Raw genomic sequence first — 21,273 nt, 5'->3', positions numbered from 1 at the left:
CCTTCTTTTTTCCCCAACTAAATAGTCTTGTTTCATCCTATTGATTTCTGACCCACAATTGTAACTACCTTTGTCTTTCCTCTGAGTCTTTCAATCAATACTATCTTGGAGGTTCAGATTATGTCCTCTGTCTTTATTTGCCTGCAGGAAAAAAACCCCAAAATTTTAAATTGCAGAGCCTGGTTTTAGCTGCTGATTTAGCTATGCACTTACTTGGTTGTAGCAAAAAGCATCCTTCAGATCCAACAGGACATTTACATTAGAGAGTAACTTGTTCTGCCAGTTTTGTATTATGGTCATGAACAATAGTTCTTGGTACTTGTATAGCGGAGCGTAATCCACCAGCAGAAATCATAGGTAATGCAGGAGGCAACTACTTCAATGACCTACTATATAAATGCATAGATGAACAATGGAGATCTCAAATTATGCCTTAAAAACCCAAGTTTTACAGGCCACTTTTTCATCTATGTATTTATCTGTAATCATGTTTTTTAATGTAAATGGTTGTCAATTCTAGAGGTAAATCAAAATTTGAAAGGCTCTTCTGTATGTTATGTTTTCCTTCCTTGTCCCTTAACTTAAAATGACTAATCTTTGGCTACATGAATACTTAATGTTTGGATTTGACTAATTAAAAGAATGACTATTTTTAGGATTAGTCTGGGAGTAATTGTCAATCATGGAGCACAGCTTTGATTTTGACTTGTAAATTTTGTCCCTTGAGATCTTGTAAAACTCACCCATAAAAGCAGTTGGAAATTTAAAAATTCCCCCATTTGAAAGCTATTGCTGAATGGTCTTGGTAAGTGTGTGTGTGTGTGTGTGTGTGTGTGTGTGTGTGTGTGTGAGAGAGAGAGAGAGAGTTATCTAGGACCTACGGAGTCGTTAGGTGTGAAATCTCTGTTATAAACATAAAATTCCCTAGTTTTCACACCCTTTTAAATAACTACAGCAGTAAATTCAGAAAAACTATTCCTGAAGTAGCTGGTCATCTTTACGAGTGAAGATTTTTGGTCTGGCTGAGTTAGAAGAAAGAATGGCTATGGGGGTAAGGCACAATACCAGGCATCAGCAGATCTGGGTTGTATTCATGGCACTGGAGCAGACTTCCTGTGTGTTCTTGAGCAAATCATTTACCCTTTTTGTGTCAGTTTCCTAATCTATACAAATTACAGTGTTTACCTCATGAGTGGGTTGCAATGCTATATTTAGTGTTTGTAAAGCATGCTGAAAGCTCAGATGGAAGATGCTATCTAAATGCAAAATATATTAGTTGGCCTTTAGATGTTATCCAGTAAGTATCTGTGTAGCAAAAGGAAGTTGTTTAGTTCTAAAAGTAGAAAAGTAAGGTGTCTTTTGAATGAGAGGACAAAAGCAAAGAGGTTAGGTCTCAGTTTCTATCTACTATAATACAGGTAATATGAATTAAAAAGCCCAAAGCCCCTAATCAGAATAGAGGGGCTCTGTTGCACTTGGCACTGTACAAAAATATATTGTTGTAAAAGGCAGTCCCTACCCCAAAGAACTTACAATCTACTTTGTTAGGAAACGGATAGCTTTGAGTGTAGCAAACTTTGGTTTATTGAAACGGTGTACTTTCAGATGGTGTTTCATCTATGCACTAGATTCAGCTTGCGGTGCAGAATATGTCCACTGGCACAGAGTTCAGTTTCCTCTTAGGCCTATGATTCAGCAATATAGTCAATGTCCATTCTGAAGTCAGTTCTTTCAAGTATTTGATTCCCCCAAAGCCTTGCATTAATATTGAATTTGCTGATCTTATGCCTTGAAACACTAGGCCGAGGCTCACGGAATGGACCAAATAAGGAACTAGTGTAATTCAGTTCAAGTTAGTGGAATTGCGCCATGGTTGAATTTGGCTAATGTGTCTGGAATTCACTTGGCCACAGTCCATTCAGTTGGCCACAGTAATTGATGAAATTTGATTGCCAGAAGCTAATGGTTCAATTATGTTGTTGGAGCATAGATAAATTTAGTAAGCCTTTTCTAATTTTTTTTTCTGTTTATGGATGCTAAGCTTTATTCCGTCATGTTTATGCTTTATATCATGCACAGATCATTTCCTATATTTAATTTATGCCAGATTCCCCACCCTGTGTTTAGGTTTATCAATTTTTACACCTTTTATGCAATGAAGGTACGACTTTAAGTCTGGAGACATACGCTTTTTTAAAAGGGGGGAGAGGAGCACTTACAGGGACAAGTGGACTTCTGAGCATTTTTTGAAAAAAATGTATTAAAGTGTATTAATGGTTAAAGTGAGAGACACATATTCCGTTCCTGATAATGCCATTGAGGTGTGTTTTTTTTTTTTTTGTTTTTTTTTTTTGTGACCTTGGGCAAGTCTTTTTAACCTCCCTGTGCCTCTGTATCCCCTATTGTTAACTGGCTACCTTTTGTAAAGTGGCTTGATATCTCTGATTTGAAAGATGCTGGTACAAGGTATCTTTTTCTTTATCTTCCCCATTTTATCAAGCAACGTATTCTTGAAATGAATTAATTACAAAAGAGTAGAAACAACCTACGAAAGAGGAATTGTTCTGATGACTGCATATCTATCAGATTTCGCAGGCATTTCTGGACCTCAGTACTGGGGCTTAAAATGAAATCAGTTTAGTGCTAATGTCTGCTAATCAATCTCTGTGAAAGTGGTGCCAAGTGACTCTTGGAGGAAGTGATATTTTGAATTCTGGCTCATGTTGTGAAACTGGCTGGCTGATGTTTTCATTTATGTGCTTGATGGTATCTTTGTGCAGAAAACCTGGAACACTTTGGCTTGTCAGTCATAATACTGTTCCAAGAGGCAGCCTCAGTTTTTCATGTTGAAATCTTGGGCATGTTATAGTTTAACTGTACTGTATTAAACTGTTATATTGAAATTATCTAATATGTCTGATTGCTTAAGTGTGGTACTAAAGAGCCTGATTCTGCAGCTCTTACAAGAGTAATCCCAATGGTTTCAATGGGACTACAACTCAAGTACAAAGTTGCAGGATTGGGCAGGTGGTGAGGGAATACATATATAAAATGTTAGTCCATCTTAACCTAAATTACTTGAGTTTCTTGTGAGCGCTCTTTAGAAGTATGCCTTCATAGGAGATTTAGGACAGCCTATGGTACTGGTAAGGCAGAGGTCACACAGTTCATTAAAGCCAGAAGCTCAACATTTACTGTCTAATAACCAGGCCAGGTCCTGTTAGTGTATCTAGCTGTTTTAACAGTATGGCTGACCTTTCCTAAAAGCAGTTTCACCTAATGTTTAACAAAGCACTCTTCAATTTAGTTATTCTACTGATAGCCAGACAATTTCTCCTATTCCATCCTCTAAACAAAACTGCTCATCTCTAAAGATGGAGATCATAAGATCACTGTCCATGGCAAACAGCTGCAAAGTCGTTTGACTGTTCCCATTGTCCTCCCTGAGTTACTAAATTTCTTAATTTAACTGCTTCAGTAGTACCAAAAACCAAACCATACAATCTCCTCAAACAACAATGAAGTCAATTGTTGATGTTCCAATAGCCTGGGATAATGTATCTGTCTCTAATGGATTATAGTGATGGAATTGCTATATTTAAAAAACACAGTCCATTAATTTAATTGTTTTGGACACGCTGCAAAATAGGTTGCAACATGGGTTGAAAATATGTGCCCATCTGCACTGACTATTTTTCAGAGAGAGGAGGAATTTCAGAAAGTAACTAAATTGCTTTAAAAATATGAGAATTAGAGAAAAGAATCTTGTTCTCCAAAGGTTTTATTCTAAACTAAACATGCAAAAACACCTTCTCCCCCCCCCCCAGCAGATTTATTGATCAGCCAATTAAACTTGAGGTAAAATAGCAGATAGATATTCGGAAAATACTTCTGCATCAGGCTTATAGCTTCAGATTAATTAACAAAGGTCATTTGAGAAAGAATTCTCACTTGACTTCAAGTAATGCAGCTTTTCATCTATTCATGGACCTGTTTAAATTTATTTGCTGTTAAATATCTTGAAATTTCAATGTAAAAAGGAAACTATGCTTCCTTACAAGTCAGGAAACCTCAGAACTTGTATACACACATATTTTCTTTGGAGGAAGCTGGGGTGTGAATCTTCCCTGTAATAGCCTGTGCACACTAACTGTTTGTTTGTGTGGACTCTGCTGATGCACATTAATAGTTCATTAGTGTGCTTTGAAACCGGGTTAACGTGCAGTGTCCACACAGACCGTTAATGTGTGGCACACTGGTGCAAGATAGAATTGCACCCCAGCTTGCTGCGAATTGAAGGTTCAGGTAGAGTGACCCTCAGAGTGTAGAAGTATTGTATCAGACATTATATCCTAAAGTGTTGATGATGGCCTGGATATTAGTTAAGTAATAGCTAACTTGAATTTCTTAACTCTTTTGTAGCTTTGTTCTTTGCACTAAACTATAAGTGTGCATACTACCCATTGTCTTGTTTTATATGCTGTTTGCCATTCTCTGTGTCCTCTTATGCAGGAACTATGTATGAATAATGGATAAGATTTTCAGAAGTGACAATTTCTGGGTGCCCAAATGGAGATACGTCAGGTATCCAAAAATCACTAGTCACATTTGAAAATCTTTGCTGCCATTCCTGTATCCCCAGTAAAATGATGTTTGGAGAAACAGCATGTATTGAATGAAGAGAGAGCCTCTGTTTGGGTTATTGAATAGAGAGAGAGAGCAAGCAAATGATCAGGACAGGATTTTTAGAAGTGTTCGTTAGACTGGCTGATTACAGAGCTTATCCAGTTATTTTAAACATAAAGCTGGAGCACATGGCAGAAATCAGTAAAGCTGTATGGGTCTCTTCTAATTTCATTATCCAGCCATTCTGAGAAAAGAGTCAGGAATATATAAACAGAGGAAAACAAGATGCTGGTTTAATTTTGTCTGATTGCTTTCCAACTAAGAGTTTATACGTGTGGAAAAAAATGGGACCACCTTCAATGGTGTCTCTTGCTATGTAATGATGTTGTGTTAAGGAATCTTCTTTTGTGGTGCAATCAGCAAGTACTATATTGTGTCTAATTATGCAGAATTGATACAGTATTCCGTGATGGAGTGATTACTGACTGGATAGGAAGGATCATGTAGTGGATAGGGCACTAGATGGGGACTCACAAGCCAGGGGTTCAATTCCCTGCTCTGCCACAGATTCCTTGTATGACTTCATGTGAGTCATTTAATCTACCCTTTTCCTCCGTTCCCTGTTTCACAGATCGGGATAATATTTTCCTACTTTCAGAACTGTTGTGAGGATAGAATTAATTATGATTGAGGCACTCAGATATGCGGTCACACAAGTATCTAGACAGAATAGCAAAGTTTATGCACTTTGCTTCTCTAGTTAGTGTAGTATTTTTAAATTATGAAAATCCATTGTCTAAAGTTTTCACTCTTATAGTCTGAGCTCCTTAATCATCATGTGATTGGTAGAACTCTGCTCAATTGGAAGGTTTTTTTTTGTTTTGTTTTTGTTTTTTTTCCCTTGATGACAACAGTAACAGAATGGAGCATGAGCCATGCATCATCTTAGCTGCCATGTGCCCCTTGCTGAACATTCCAGTCAGTTCTGTCTTAACTGTGGCCAGTACTCGGTCTTTCTTTTGCAGGTATGATACCTAGAAGGAAGGAAAACTACTCACCAGCTTCAAGCCTCTCAGTGAACCCTAAGAGATGTTCCAATAAGCTTCTTTTATAGACTGGACTCCTTCCTAGTCTGGGCCCAATCCTTTCCCCTGGTACAATCCTTGTTAGTTCCAGCTCAGGTGGTAACTAGGGGATTTCTCATGACTGGCAGCCACCTTTGTTCTGTTCCACCCCCTTTTATATCTTTGGCACAAGGCGGGAATCTTTTGTCTCTCTCTGGGTTCCCACCCCTCCTTCTAAATGGAAAAGCACCAGGTTAAAGATGGATTCCAGTATCATGTGACATGTGCACATGTCCTGTGAGCCCCCCCTCCATTCTTCCAGGACTGGCCCATATGCAGTGGAGGCTTGCAGGTAAACCGAGCTGAGGATTGGGGCAATAAATCTACTATTTGGACTTTGAGTCGAAAGGCTCTAATGCCAAATATTCTTCCACTATAGAAGATCACCAGGATAGTGATCCCTCGGGGAAATACAGCATCTTTCCCTCAGGTATTACAGAAGTTGTACAAAGCAGCTGACTTTGTAGATTCCTGTACCAGTTTTAACTCAAAAGACACAGTTAAGGGACCTGGACCTGTAGTCTCATCTGCCAGGGTTGCTGTGCCCTTGCACCTGATCTTGGGCAGGCGCACTTGATGAAGGTGTGGCAGACTCCCCCTTACACAGCTGCCCACACTTCAAAGGTGATCAAAGTATATTGTTCCATGAGGGTGCTGCCAGCTTAACCCTCTTTCGCCTATGAGAGCTTGCTGATGGAGTTGGCTGGCCCGGGCTAGAGGGAAGACCTACCACACGTACAGGACTGCACCCTGAACAAAAGGGTTTTCTGGTTTGTTACTGCCTCTCTTTGTAAGGTGGACTATCAAGACTTTTATGGCCAAAGGTTCAGTGGAGATGGGAAGAAAGCTTGATTTTTCTTCCCCAAAAGAACCCCCCCCCCCCCCAAAAAAAAAAAAAGTGAAGCTAGGCTGAGGCCATTGGTATAGTGTGAGCTGTCTCTGGTGTTGGTGCAATGTTGGCTAGAGCCACTGCCTCAGAAGCATGCCCATCTGTCAGTATGGCCGTAGGAAGTCCAGAGAAAGCTCAAAGATCTGCATTACACTAGAGAACTTCTTTGGGGCGGAGGTGGAACTTTTACATGAGCCATATGGATACTCTGGGCTTGCACAGAGTAACACACTCTGATTGTAGGCAAGTCTTGTGATGTCCTTGTGCTTTGATAATTCCAGCTGGAATTTCTGGATGAAATTCAAAACTCAAATGAAAACTAGTTGCTATGTCTGCTGTGGAACTTTTTGGCTTAATAACTTCCAGAAAGGAAGGAGGGTGGGCCCAATACAAACGAACCCTGCTGTGCATACTGTAAATCATCATGCCTTTTACAAACTGTCTCCTTGATGCATTTTTATTTCTGTATGTGAAGGCTGGTTATCTCCACTGTAAACAAAACCCAAATACAAAATGGCTCTAAAAGCGAGTTTAGGTGTTGGTGAAATCTAAAAGCAGACTGTATGTGTTTTAAATTGAAATGTCAGATGTGTGACTTAGTGAGGTGGCTACTGAACATATAAAATAGCTTAATTTTCCTAGTGTTTTGTTTGTGGGTATTAGTGAAAATGCAAATAGGTAGTGAAATTAATATAATCTAGGCACCATTAATTGGTAATGGCATCTAAGAGTCCTCAGAAAATTGTGCAATGTCTGTTCTGAGAAGCTGTCTGGCACCAGCTCCCAATGAAGTAAATTGGCCTTAGAATATTGTCCTGTTTTTTTTGTGTAGGAGATTATTTTTTAAATTGGCTATAGTGCTGCAATAATATGTAAATTGACTTTTTTTATAGTGGCTTGTGTAACTTATTTTTAATAGGGTATTGAGAGATGTACGTTCATAGACTCTTTTCCTCCTCCCTTTCTCTCTCTGTCCCTCCCACGCCCTCCTTCAGTATTGTAAGGATTTCTCCTGTGCAGATTTAAGGCTTGACTGCAAGGTCCTGAGTAGCTTCACTTTCCATTGACTTCACTGAGCACTGAGGATGCTCAAAACCTTGCAGGACTTGGCTCGTAATGCACAAATGCAGGAGTCACTGTTAAGGTATGTCATCTGGCAGACTATGACAAGGAAAAGATTGACTTCATGTCTCATGCATGTATGCTCTGGGTAATACACTGCTTCTTTCCTTCTCTGCCAAGTGCCTCCATTGGCTAATCTGGTACCCCTAGGATTGGGAATAATTACTTAAATATGGAGCTTTTCACCCTAGATCTCACAGCACTTTATAAAGGTGGGTAAGAAACATTTGTCCCTATTTCTATAGATAAGGAAACAAAAAGGTGCAGAGAGGTGAACTGATTTGCCCAAAGTCTCAGACAGCCAGTGCTAAAGGTAGGAATAGAATCCTGCTTTCCTGATTTCACTCTGGTGCCCAACCTACTGCTTCATTGCATTCATCCATGCAATATGTGACATGAGGTGGGAAGGAGTCTCTTACTATAAATGGTTGACAACTATTTATTTAAAGTTTTATTTTCATACTACATCAGGTTGCCAATTCAATATCAATTAACAAATCTTTCCTTTTTCTAGGGATGGATGAATGAAATTTATAATTATGATCCAGAAACTTATCATGCTACATTGACTCATTCTGTCTACGTGCGACTTGAAGGAAGCACCTTAAGACTTTCAAAACCCAATAAAAATATTTCCAGAAGGGCTATTTACAATGAATCGAAGCCTGATGTCACCTACATTGGCCAGAAAATTTATGAGCTTACGGACAGCAAGGTGAGTTCTATTTAGTTATACAGCTGATTGCTGTATAGTAGTATAGAGAGAGACTACCTTTTTACATTATTAGTTGTTTAATTTCTGCTGTCATGTAAATAAAGATTATTTATGTACTGATTAGCTTTCAAAGTATTATGCTGGTTTAATCTGCGAGAGTAAAAGGGAACAGACGTTAGCCAGTGGCTATTTCATACTGAAGACTGATCTATGTTTAATCTTTTTTATGGGTATAAAAATATTAAAACATAAACATTTTTGGGCTGGTATCTTTTTTTACACAAGCCTTCCGTTACATTGCCACATAGATGAACCTTGCTATCAAAAGAATAAAACCATCGGGGACAACGTTCAGAGCATCCTCTTGAAAAGTTAAAAAGGGGACTGGGAGAATAAATCAGCAGCACATAAGCAAAAGGACATTTAAAAACTCAACCCCCCTTTATTTCCTCACGTAAATATGCAGAGTCTTGAAACTGTGTGGCATGGGAAGATTGAGCATTCCTTCTCATATACATAAAACAATATGCATACAATATTTTAGAAATCTGCAATCAAATTTGCTTGTTTCAAGACTGCAAAAGGATTCAGAGCCCAGTCATTTTTGCTGTTGCACAAGTGGAGGGAACACAAATTGTGTGGATGCAGCAGAAGAGAGTGGGAGGTGGGTGGGTAGATGGATGAAAGGGATAGCTCTGCTGCATCATGTCTCTTCCCACTACAGTGCTGTGGAAGCTTCCCTCCAGGTAGGTGCATTATGGGTTCTGAGTTTCTGTACATCAAGACAAGAGTGGGAAGAAGTGAGGCTGGGAAATGTTTGCCCTCCGTTGCCCCTCTCCCAAATTTATGGGGAATCCCAGCATAAAATAAAGCTGACTACATCAGCATTATCTTGCATGATATCCCTGTGCATCACAAGGGATGGTGGCCAAGAAAGGTATTGGCAGCACAGGTGAAGGAGGAAACCATGCTACAGTGGAATCTGGGACTGGGGAAGAGAAGAATAAAGAAAACTAAAGGGGCAATAGGCAGTCATTGATCTCCCAAAATCTGCACACAGAGGGGGCCCAACTACTTCCATGATAGAAAGATGAGGTCGAAATTTGTAAAGATTACTGTCCTCTGTGCATATTTTCTCTTGCTGGAAACATTTTAACTATAAGACTTTGAAATCACGATTGAGCAGTTTTATAGCTCAGTACAACAGGACTTGGTTGTTTGATCTTAGTGGTATCTAAAATCTGACCAAAAGTAGCACGACGTTTTTGTTACAAAATCCATTACAGAGGGACAGTGTGCCCCAAATGCAATAAGCAAATAATGGAATTTAAGCTAAGCGTTACTTTTTAAACACACTGTGGGTATCTTTAGCAACATAGGCCTTTTTAAAGGAACAGTTGAGGTAAGAAATTTTTTCTTTAAAGAAATTCCTTCTTTCTACTTGCATTTGGGTGCTGTTTGCATTTACTCAGCTTGGAATATGACCATCAAATAGTTTTGCTTTCTGGTTCCTATGCAGTCACACAGCACCAGTATTGCAGATCTCGAGAATCCAAAAATCATGTGTTGGACCCCCAAAATGTCATGAGACTTAAAAAAAAAATAATGTTGGGGTTCTTTATCTTCTGGCTTCTGAGTCACATTTTCAAGATTTTGCACAACAGAGTTGAAAACCTTCTTCCTTTTTTTTTAAATGAAAGCAGAGATGCTTGTGTATTCACGTGATTCCAGGAGTATAAACTACCTGAGCATGATCCGGTTCAAATAAGGCTTATTGGTAAGCCTCTCCATATCATTTGTTAGAAGCCTGTTGATCGACCAGTGAGTTGAGCATCCACCACCCCCATTAAACCAAGTGGGAACTGAGGTCATTCACCATCTTTGAGGTGAATGACCTCATCACTTAATGCACAATGCTATACATTAATATATAAGTGGAGAAGATATTGATTCATATGGAATTTCTTTTTTTGTTTTTGGGGTTTTTTGATCTATCTGACCCTCTCACTTTTTTTATTTCACAGATTTATCTGGTTCCCAAGAGTCTGGCTCGAAAACGAATTTGGAATAAAAAGTATCCTATTTGCATTGAACTTGGTAGACAAGATGACTTTATGGCTAAGGCCCAGACTGATAAAGAGAACTTAGAAGAAGGGTCACCGGCAGAGAACTTAGACTTAGGCAGTGAAGAATCTAAGAAACCTCAAGATGGGACAAAGCCCATTAGTCAGAAGGATCAGATACTTTATTTGTTTGGAAGAACGGGTAGGGAGAAGGAGGAATGGTTTAGGAGATTCCTTCTGGCTTCCAAGTTAAAGTCTGAAGCGAAGAAGCCTCTCAGCTTATGTGGAAACAAGCCAGGTAACCAGTATCTCTTTATTATTTTTAATTTACTAAGGTACAGTTTTATAAAGGGAGTTACAATAAGTACAAAAAAAGCTTCCATAAAACTGAATGTCTGGCTAGTGTTGTTTGTAGTGAACCAATTTAAGCATTAGCTCTTAAAAAGCAAGTCTAAAAATAATCATGCAGAATTAGATATTCCCTAAAATTGTGATTTAAGTAGGTTTTTAGAGATCATCTGTTACCAAGATACAATTGTATATGGTTGTAACCTCATACATATAAACTGTTACTTGAAAAATTTTCTTTAGTATCAATTTATTTTCATAGTGCAAAGATTTGAATATTTTTACAAAAAGGGTTCAGTCCTCCACTATTGAAGTCAATGAGTTTTTTGCAGCTGACTTCGATGGATGTAGGAATTAGGTCTGTAAGTTTTTACTTGTATCTTCCCCCCCTTTCCTTTTTGTTAAAAAAAATTAAAAGCCTTCCCATCGGGAGATTCACACAAATACATATTTTTGTCAATGGCCATGTATGCTGACAGTGCTCTTTTTAATTATTAAATCCTGTTGCCTTAATATCAGCCGCAACTAACAAGAAATATGTGGAGGAACGTCTTCCTAATGACCCAAGCGTTAAAGTTCTTAAGTGTTGGATGCTTTTTAATTAATACTTCATTTGGTGTAATCCTAAATTTCCTTTCCCTCTCCTTATCATGCCTCCCTATTATGAGTTTTTCTCTTGAAATGTGTAGACAACATCATTTCTAGAACATAGGTATCTGAAATGCAAATTCAAAACTGATATTTTGTACATTTCTCCTTAGGATTATAAATTTCAGATATTCAGATCCTTGGACAATCAGTTTAATCCTTATAGTCTAAAATTAAGTGTAGTCTGTACTTGCCTTAGGCACTCCCCAACAAAACTCTCTGAAAATCGAGCATCTGTTGTACAGGTGACCACAAACCTGCTTGCATGTGATTTGGGTAACTGAGGAGTTTGACATCTCCAGTTGCATGCATTGTTGCTGGATGTTGAATCGTTCTAAATACTGGCAAATTAGAGTTTCAGGCCATCTAAACATGTAACTATGGAATTTATTGTAGCCTTAAAAGAGTGATGGAAAAGCACTTCTTTGAATTGTACCTTTTATGAAATAAATTAAGCACAAGTAACCTTGTAGCCATATGTTTGGTGATGCTAGATTTTTTTTTTTTTTTTAGTGATAATCATGCCTCATGCTTGATACTCTACAGCCATCCATTTTCACGTGGTTTGCTACTTGCTTTGCTGTTCTCTTCCCTTCTCCACCCTGTTTGTTAATGGCTGTTATTCCTTCTGCTTTAGGGTTCTTGCCATCACACAGTAGAACCAATAGCCAGTCTGGAATTCTTACGCACAGTCGCAGCAGTAGCAAAGGAAGCGGAGAAGAAATCATGTCCCAGCCTAAGCAAAAGGAGCTGGCAGGAAATGTGCGACAGAAAATGATTTTGGACTACAGTGTATACATGGCAAAGTGTGTTCCACAAGAAAATAAAAGCCCTGTGGTTAGTCCAGCCTGTAGTGCAGACAGTAGCCCTACTTCTGTGAAAAAGGTAAAAGCCCGGTGCTTAGTATACTTCCATGACACACATTTTAAGGTCCTGTTACTTTTTTAACACTTGTTGCTTTAAAAAGTATAGATTGTATAGAAGGGAAAAAAATAAGTATGGAAAGTGCAGCTGTGTTCTGAAACTGGCATTGTGAGGATCTGTGTTTGTCCCTTTCTTCCTTATAAAGACATTATTTCTAAGTGCCAGCTCTTTAGGCTCAACCTGGGATCTCCAAAGTCTAGTTGTGGTCTCCTGGCTTGTGCGACATCAGTACCAAAAATGATTCTGTAGGCCAAGTTTTCCCTCAGCTGTTTTCCTTCGGTAGGTGTTAACACGGGGGTAACTGGGAGTGGCAGAATTAGTCCCTACAATAAATATGGAGTTACCTCTTTTGTTGATGGGTAAACCATGATACCATCCAGTTCACTCTCCTATAGCTGGGCTCATGCTGCAATAGTAAGAGTAGTAAAAAGACCATATCAACTAACTTTTGTTTAATGAAAAAAGAACAGGAGTACTTGTGGCACCTTAGAGACTAACAAATTTATTAGAGCATAAGCTTTCGTGGACTACAGCCCACTTCTTTTGTTTAATGTTAACCAGAGCCAACTAAAAACTTAATTGGTGTGCAGAAGTGCTGAAATCAGGAGGCAGTCATTTTTAGAGTTCCTTTTTCAGCCATAAATGCAATTTAGTGCTGAGTAATGAGAGTTTATTCTCATTAGCTAATCTTTCTTAGGGTACGTCTACACTAACCACCGGATCGGTGGGTAGTGATCGATCTATCGGGAATCGATTTATCGCATCTCATCTAGACGTGATAAATCGATCCCCGAACGCGCTCCCTGTCGACTCTGGAACTCTACTGCTGCGAGAGGTGGAAGTGGAGTCGATGGGGGAGCGGCAGCCGTCGATCCTGCACCACGAGAACGCGAAGTAAGTCAATCTAAGATACGTTGACTTCAGCTACGCTATTCTCAGCTGAAGTTGCGCATCTTAGATCGATCTCGCCCCTCCCCTCCCCCCAGTGTAGACCAGACCTTAGGGGAGTTATAAAATATTCAGATATGTCCATGTATTTCCACCATCCCACAGATGGAATTATTTTATGATGAGCCCATCCTCGGATGCATGTAAGTAGGGACTTGTACTGTGATGTTATTTAATGCATATTCTGTTTTCAGCTCAGAACGGCCAACAATTCAGTGGACTTTGATAATCAGATGAAGAACTTCGGTCCCCTTAGAGCCACTATACACAGTTGTTCTGCTTAGCTCTGCATTTATGATCTCTGGCAGTGTGTGTGTGTGCAATACGCTGGACACTTACATAAACGAACTGTTTTCCCTGTTCCTTCCCTCAACCTAAGTTGTGTTACCTAAAAGCTTTCACTATTCTCTTTTTTCTAAACTACATGGGAGTACACTAGGAATAAACACAAATTGGCTCAGGAACCTGCGATGTAGTTTTTCTATCCATGTTTCAAAAGCTGATTCATCTCTCCAATTCTTTATATCATGCAAGTGTATTTTTAAATTCACCCAAAGGAAAGTTTTTTTTTTGTTTTTTTTGTTTTTTTGTTTTTTTTTTATTCATCTAGAGTGAAATTGTTGCTACATTGATTCAAATAGGGTCAGGATTTCATCACTGATGTAAATTTCATCTGATGACCTTTTGAGCGTTTGGTTTCCAAGACCAAGAGACATAGTTTCTAATGCAGGAGCCCTTCCAAGAGAGTTAATTGAGTGAAAGCAATGGAACTATCCACTTTTCTATTTAGATTGCTACTTGCTTTCAGATGCAACCTTCCACACAAAGACTAAATCATGGGTATTGTGTGTGTATGTATATTAAGTTTCCATTTATAAAGGGTTACTAAATGATTAATACATGTTATAAGCATGTTATATATGTGAGTAGTATGTGTTATGAGTGGGTGTTGTAGAGAAACCATGGCTTATCAGGAGTCTCTTCACCTCTTGGACTCTCTAATTGCTCAACTATTTAGTAAAACACCTATTAATCATTCATTTATCCTTAATAAATGGAACCTTTAATATAAAATGTGACCCCAGTTTATTTAATATATATTTTGTGGCATGTAAAATAATCTGCACTTCAAGGCCCTCATACAGCTCATAGTTAAGGAGGACCACGTACAGTACATGATATGAGCTGATTTGGTGCTCATTGGCCCTGGCCAGGAGAGATCCTGGCCACTCAACCTCTGAAACAGTGCTGGCAAGAACTTGGGTCATAACAGAATTTAGCAATCCAGCAAATTCTCTTTTTGTATAAAGTCACAGCCCTTGGGAATATTAAGGTTGCAAAGAAATCCTGTTCAGCTGATTTCAGAGCAGCCACTGTGTCTAGCTGGTTGCTGTGTCAAAACAAGAGTTTGAAGCAGGGGGGATAAATATTAACTTAAAATGGTAAAAAAAAAAAATGCTTCCTTTTTTGTGTATGGGGATATACATGTGAAATATCAACAACACAGAAAATTTAAAAAATAAACAAAGATACTGTGGAGCCAGGGGGAAAACTTGTTGTAGCTAGTGAAACTAATTGCACTTCAAATCAAGTTATCACTTTACCAGAGTCCAGACTTGGGTAACTTGATCCTTCTGTCTTGAGTAAAATAACATGCCACCTCCTATGGTCCTAGGCAAGCTGCCATCAGCACTATGCCCCTTTTTAATATGGCAGATTTTAAATGTGTTTAGAATCACTTATTGTTAAGTTGTGGAGCTTCTCAGAGAGCACAAAATCTATGCATATCTTGTTTATAATTGGCATCTTAGGACCATCCTCTTGGTGCGCATAAAAGAATTATTAGACTGAAACATGTGCCACGTATATTATCACTGTCTCAGGTTATCACTGTAAATATACTGCCTGCTGCTGTTTTTTTCCCTATTAAACTTGTTTCTTTTTAATGAGATCTATAGTAGCATGGAAATGTGCAATCTACACTGCCTCAGGAAAATCACCTCTGCATCACCTCAAAGCAGAGAAGCTAGCATTTAAAAATCAATTTTATTTAATGAAAGTCCCATCAGTGACTCTTAATGCTAGCTTGACTAATGTATGTTCCACGACAATTTAGAATGTGGGGCTTTTCTTGCAATAAAATTCAAATGAGGCTTTTATATAAAAGGAACTTCTTAGAGCATTATTCAGAACATAGTCTCATGAGATTTCTGAGCAAGAACTTTCTCCATACACCATCCAAGAACTATTAGTTGTACTTGTCAGTTGCATTTTTTAATTAAAAAAAAAAAAAAGACCAAAATCTTTCTAATTTTGCATTAATTTTACAAGCAGCTTGGAAATGCATCACTAAACAGTATTGATTGGGAAATGTGGCAGTCACTTTCCTCCTCCTGTAAGTTTAAACATGCACCTCAAGATTAAGTTGTCTGTAACAATAAACACATCTGAGATTTGTTTTTAAGCAAGAAATATTGAGTTCAGTTGACAGCTGGGGCAGCCTTTTGTAAGCTTAAGGCATCTCGCAGAATGGCCATTATCCTCCTGTCCAAATGTTTTAAAATCTCCCTCAAGTGAGCCATTAGCCTTATCCTGGAATTTGGGTGTGAAAGTTGATGCACACATTTTTGAAGGGGTGGGGGAAGATGATTTGCTTCAAGGAAGCCATTGAGCAAAGCTCCATGAATGAATACATTCCATTTGAGATACAGCAACTTAACTTCTGCGTTCTACTGACTAGAAGTTTCTTTTAACTGGTGTATTTCTATCACTAATGGCTCCACTACAATTCTGCATGTATATTTGGAGCTCCCTACTCACAATATTAGTATTATCGTAAAACCTAGGGGCCCCAGTCATGAATCAGTCAAATCCTATGACCTATGTTTTATGCTGGAGGTCAGACTAGATGATCACAATGGTCCCTTTTGGCCTTATCTGTGAATCAGGGCCCTATTGTACTAGGCACTGTACGAAACCATGGTAGATGGTCTCTGCCCTGAAGAGCTTTCAATCTAAATAACAGGTCAGTTCCTTTTGAGCAAGCATTTATTTTAAGTGTACTCAGTCAAAGGACTGACCATGTTCCTTTGAGCTTCTTGGGAGTAGATTTGGAGGGAGGAGAGAAGAATATTTATGCACACACTTCTCCCATGAACAATAATAGGAGATATGTATATAATACAGTGTGCTGAAAGACTCTGCTTTAGGAGTCTTTGAATTAAGTTTTCCTGTACCTCTCCCCTGTTCTAAACTTTTTAAAGAGAAATCACATACATTCTTTCTCTCCTCAATGTAGAGTTCAGACTCCCTGCATCTGAATCTGAAAGTGGAGGTGTGTACGTATTGGCATGTAGCTTTGGTTGGCTCTGCCTTTATAGCTGAAGTCAGAACGTTGCCGTATCAAATGGATTGTGTCTTCATTTGTTTCAGATTACTCTCAAATGAATCAAGACATGATCCATTCAGATATTGCTACAAAACTCCCAGCTCAGTGGAAAGAAAACCATATAATTTCTTCAGACATAGTCAGACGTCAGTGATATGGGAGATTTGCTTCATGTTGTCTGGTCATGTTGCATTTTTGTGCTTGAACCCCTGTAACTTTGCAAAGAATCATTTCCTAACATTTCCTCTCTCTCACTGATTCAGTCTTCATCTTTAACTGTATATAACTCTAGTCATTCCATTAGTGGACTTTTGGATATAAAGTGGAGGAAGAATACAAAGGATTTTTCCCTTCTATTGTCTCACATTTTCCTCGTATTCCTTTTTTTCTGATTTAGTTTTGCTTCGCAAAAAAAAGTTTAGCTTTGCTTTCGGACTTTATAAGGCAAGTGGGTATGGGCAGGAAGGAGACCTAAGCACTTGTCAGATTCTTATCTGCTGTGCTGTGGAATTTTGTATCTTTTTAGTATGAAAAATGTTGGTTTTGCTGTTAGCATTAAAAATAGTCTGTGTGACTATCTGATAACTTGAATACCTTCATCCTTTGCTGCAAATGACTCCAAATCTGTCTAGTTTAGGTCTCAACTGAGAAATTTTATTGCATTAACAGACACACACACAAGGGTTAACCATGATCAGTTTACATGATTTTGAAGATTATAGTCCTTGTTAAACAGTGTAGACATTATTTTAATATGTGTTAACGAACAGTATAAATTTCCCAGTGTAGACCAGATCTAGAGGGAAATGTTTCTTTAGGCAGTATGACTAGATTGTCTAAGCTGTGCTCCATAACTGAATGATATGTTTGTGTTGCCAGTTGCCAGATATCCATACGGTAGCTGAAGAAGAGGAACAGGAGGCATGGGTAAATGCTTTGCTTGGAAGAATATTTTGGGATTTCTTAGGAGAAAAGTACTGGTCTGATCTTGTGTCCAAGAAGATCCAAATGAAACTCAGCAAAATAAAGGTATCTCTCCTTGGGGGGGTTGCACTTCCTATTCTCCAACACAAAAAAGGATATTTTTTAAGTTTTTTGTTACATGATTTATAAAAAGTATTTATTTAAAAATACTTTTTGAAATATCTTGTACTTTGAAATAGTGTCTTGAGCCCTGTTAATGACAAAAGGAGTAGTTAGATGTAATCCTGCTCTGCCACAGATTTCACAGTGGCATCTTGGCCACGTCACTTAATCTGATTGCAAAATGTAGATAGTAGTAATTGTTTGCTTCATAGGGGTGTGGAGGCTGAATTCATGGATGTTTGCAAAACACATAGAGGTCCTCTGACAGAGGTGAAAAGTATTACTGTATTAGCATTAAGCAGTAGTATTATAGCATTTTAAGCTTGCTTGACCAGCAAATCTCTAAGGCTAATGTTGCAAACCCATTGTGCTATAGTATATTGTTTCTCTACTCACTGTCACATCTGAACAGGAACCCCCGATGAGGATTCAGGATTTCAGTGAAATGCAAACTGCTTTTAGAAATGGTATATTGACAACAGGAAGGGGTGGGGACCAGGTAGCTGTAATTGTGCCCATATGAGCACACTTTAAATTCAGAAATCTGTTACAAACAAGGATTCTCTGTGGGAGTAGTGGTAAAGGCAGCAGCTATGTGAAGGGCAAAGGGGTATAATTGTGCTATCTAATGCACAAGCTCAACAAAGAAAAGGAGAGAGGGTTTTGACTGACTTTCGTGGTCTGCCCCTTGCATTCTCAGACTCTTCCAAATAGCAGCAGCTAATCACAGGTTTGTTCAACAACTCCTGGGGTGGGGTGGGTGTGTTTATCAGTCTGTTCCTAAACACAAAGGAAGGAGTGGACCTGCTGTCACCAGCACTGGAATTTAGTTGCCAAAACCAGCTGTGTGAGAGTGTGCTTTGTACTACCCGAAGTAAGCAATAAACTAATTCTACCCAGGGCTGTTTCCACAGCCACTGAAGCAAGCTATTCAAACATCTTGAGAACAGTTTGAGTGCAAAAAATTGGAATGGGGGAGAGAGAGGTGAAATGCTGATAAACACCATAAATGTATAGGGCACTACTCTGTTATAAATATTCGCTGCTATTACAGGCAAAAATATGCAATATATTTTCTCTCATTTGCTGCCCTTCTGCTGTTCTGGGCCTTTCACCTCCTTGGCAGTCAGTGCAAATTCAGTCTGCTGGTAACAAAGGTAGCCCCTCTGATGGTTTGGGGTCCTGTGGGGAATGCGTTCATGGTATCAGTGCCATCTCTTGTTGGGAGTTGTCCACAGCACAAAAACCCTACCCCACACAACAGGTACCCTAGGTGGTCTCAGCAGGAGGGCTTCACTCTTCAGGGTGGTGGTCTCTGATTTTGGGGCCTATGTGTGGTCCCTCATCCATTCACAGATCCAGGCAGAGTTCCTGTAAGTGAAGTTCAGATGATTCCTCTGAGCAGTGGGTGTTGGCTGCAGTTCTTTGCTTGGTGTCTCTCTTTTGGTCCCTTGTTTTGACCCTATGAACTGCCCCTTGTTCATTCTTTGTCCTCTATTAAGTCCTGGGGTCTGTGGGCCCACTCTTATTTTTTGGGGGGGGTGGGCCTTTTGTTTCAGTGGGCTCCATCCACTGACTCAAGGTTCAAATAAGCCAGCACTTCTCAGCTTTCTTTCACATCACTGTAAAAATAAAGTGAGGGAAACGCGCGATAAATCTTCTATACTGCTTCTGGACTTCATAGGTGACCATGTAGGTTTCCTCTAAAGTCTTAGAAATAAATTTTTCCATGAGGGAAAGAGTCTGAATGTGGCACAATATCTTCCCAAGTTGCTCCTGGCCGTGTGGCCCTGAAACACCCCAGATGCCATAGTCTAGCCTTTAATATTTCAAATGTTTTACCTTGTTCAGCAATGACTACGTAGTCTGTAAAGTGCATGGTGAGGGCCCCAAGCAATGGCATTACCATGTGACTCCCCCAAATAGTGGTCACCTATCAGTGGAGAATGGGAAGATGTTGGGCTCTTAGTTGCCTCCCTGTTGGGTCCTGGTACCTTGAATTGCTGAGGTTATTGTAGTCTTCAAATTTGTGCTCATGGTGTTCTTGTTCAAGGCTGTCCTCACCTTATGTCAAACAGCGCATTTAACCCTCTTCCTCTTGCAAGCTGCAGTACTTTATTATCTGACCTTTAGAGCAGCCTGATTACTGTGCAACCAGCTTAGAACAGACTCATCCCTGCTGAGCATCTTGATGTTAGGAACTTTCCCTTAATTTGGTTGGCTAAATTGCTGCCTTTTTCATTTCCCTCCCACACTTCTCCCCTTAATTCCTCCAGGAATCTCAGCAGGAATGTTATTACAGAAAATAATGCATCTGCCAGCTTTGAACTCTGTAATGCTGTCAGTGATGGCACCAATCTAAATCCAGCAGAAGTTCCCCTTGTCTACATTTGGTTTTAATCCATGCTGCAATAGAGGGGGAATTACTGTGTCTTGGGCAAAATTAGAAAAGGCAGCATTATCCTGGTTGGGAACAGTGCTGCAAGAGACTCAGTCACATCAGCATAGGGCTTGTCTTCATTACCGTGCTACATCAGCGCAGCTGCATCAATGCAGCTGCACCCATGTAGAACATGTGGTGAAGATGCGCTTTGTCAACGGGAGAGCGCTCTCCTGTCAATGTAATTACTCCACCTAAATGAGAGGCAGAAGCTGTGTTGGCAGGAGACGCTCTCTTGCTGACTTAGCACAGTGTAGAAGTGCTTTAAGTCGATGTAACTTACGTGGCTCAGGAGGGTGGCTTTTTCACTCCCCTGAGCAACGTAAGTTACATCAACTTTAGCAATAGTGTAGACAAGCCTTAAATAATTTCTAATTACGGACTGCTTGAGTGTGTTCATAATGTACTTTCTCACCTACAGCATTTTCCTTGAAATTACTACTTTCCCCTAGTAAATAAAACAGCTGTTTAGCAATTTGTCTAATCTCTTCACTTAGGCAAGAAACATCTAGGAAGGAGGCAGAGAGGCAAAATATGTGTACTGTGACCGATGAGCAGCATAGCACAGGGCAGTGCGAGTTAGGGAATGTATGAGCCTCCAGCAACAAGAATAGAAAAATGGGGGTTCCTTCACCATGTATAACACAGTTTAGGACATGTATGTGTTTTAAATTATATAGGTAAACACTGGGATTCAGAATGAAAGTACCTTTGCATATAGTGTTATAAATATATATTTATATCTTAATGTATATATGATTATCATTCATATGCTTTTGTTCTAAATCCCTATTTTGTATGTTTGTGCACACGCAGGATATAGTACTAGTAGCGTGATGTAGGATAAAAGGCATAGACCCCAGGCAGAGTTTGCTGTGGATAAAAGTAGTGATGGTCTTATTATTTTAAAATATCTGCCTAACTGCAGAATTTCTCCACTAAAAAGTGTGTA

At 39.2% G+C, this 21,273-nt stretch overlaps 1 protein-coding gene across 5 annotated transcripts in view; it reads left to right on the top strand.

Moving 5' to 3' along the window:
• Positions 1-21,273, top strand: part of TEX2 (testis expressed 2) — a 122,550-nt gene that overhangs the window by 72,809 nt on the left and 28,468 nt on the right. For all 5 annotated transcript variants that reach the window (XM_034789362.1, XM_034789363.1, XM_034789365.1 and 2 more), the window contains 4 exons: positions 8,276-8,476; positions 10,501-10,837; positions 12,173-12,420; positions 17,675-17,824. In XM_034789362.1, coding sequence (XP_034645253.1) covers positions 8,276-8,476; positions 10,501-10,837; positions 12,173-12,420; positions 17,675-17,824 — 936 coding nt within the window. The remainder of the gene's footprint in view (positions 1-8,275; positions 8,477-10,500; positions 10,838-12,172; positions 12,421-17,674; positions 17,825-21,273) is intronic.

This window comes from Trachemys scripta, chromosome 14 (assembly GCF_013100865.1).
Source record: "Trachemys scripta elegans isolate TJP31775 chromosome 14, CAS_Tse_1.0, whole genome shotgun sequence".
NCBI classification, from domain to species: domain Eukaryota; kingdom Metazoa; phylum Chordata; order Testudines; family Emydidae; genus Trachemys; species Trachemys scripta.
This window is presented reverse-complemented; position numbering and strand designations above follow the sequence as displayed.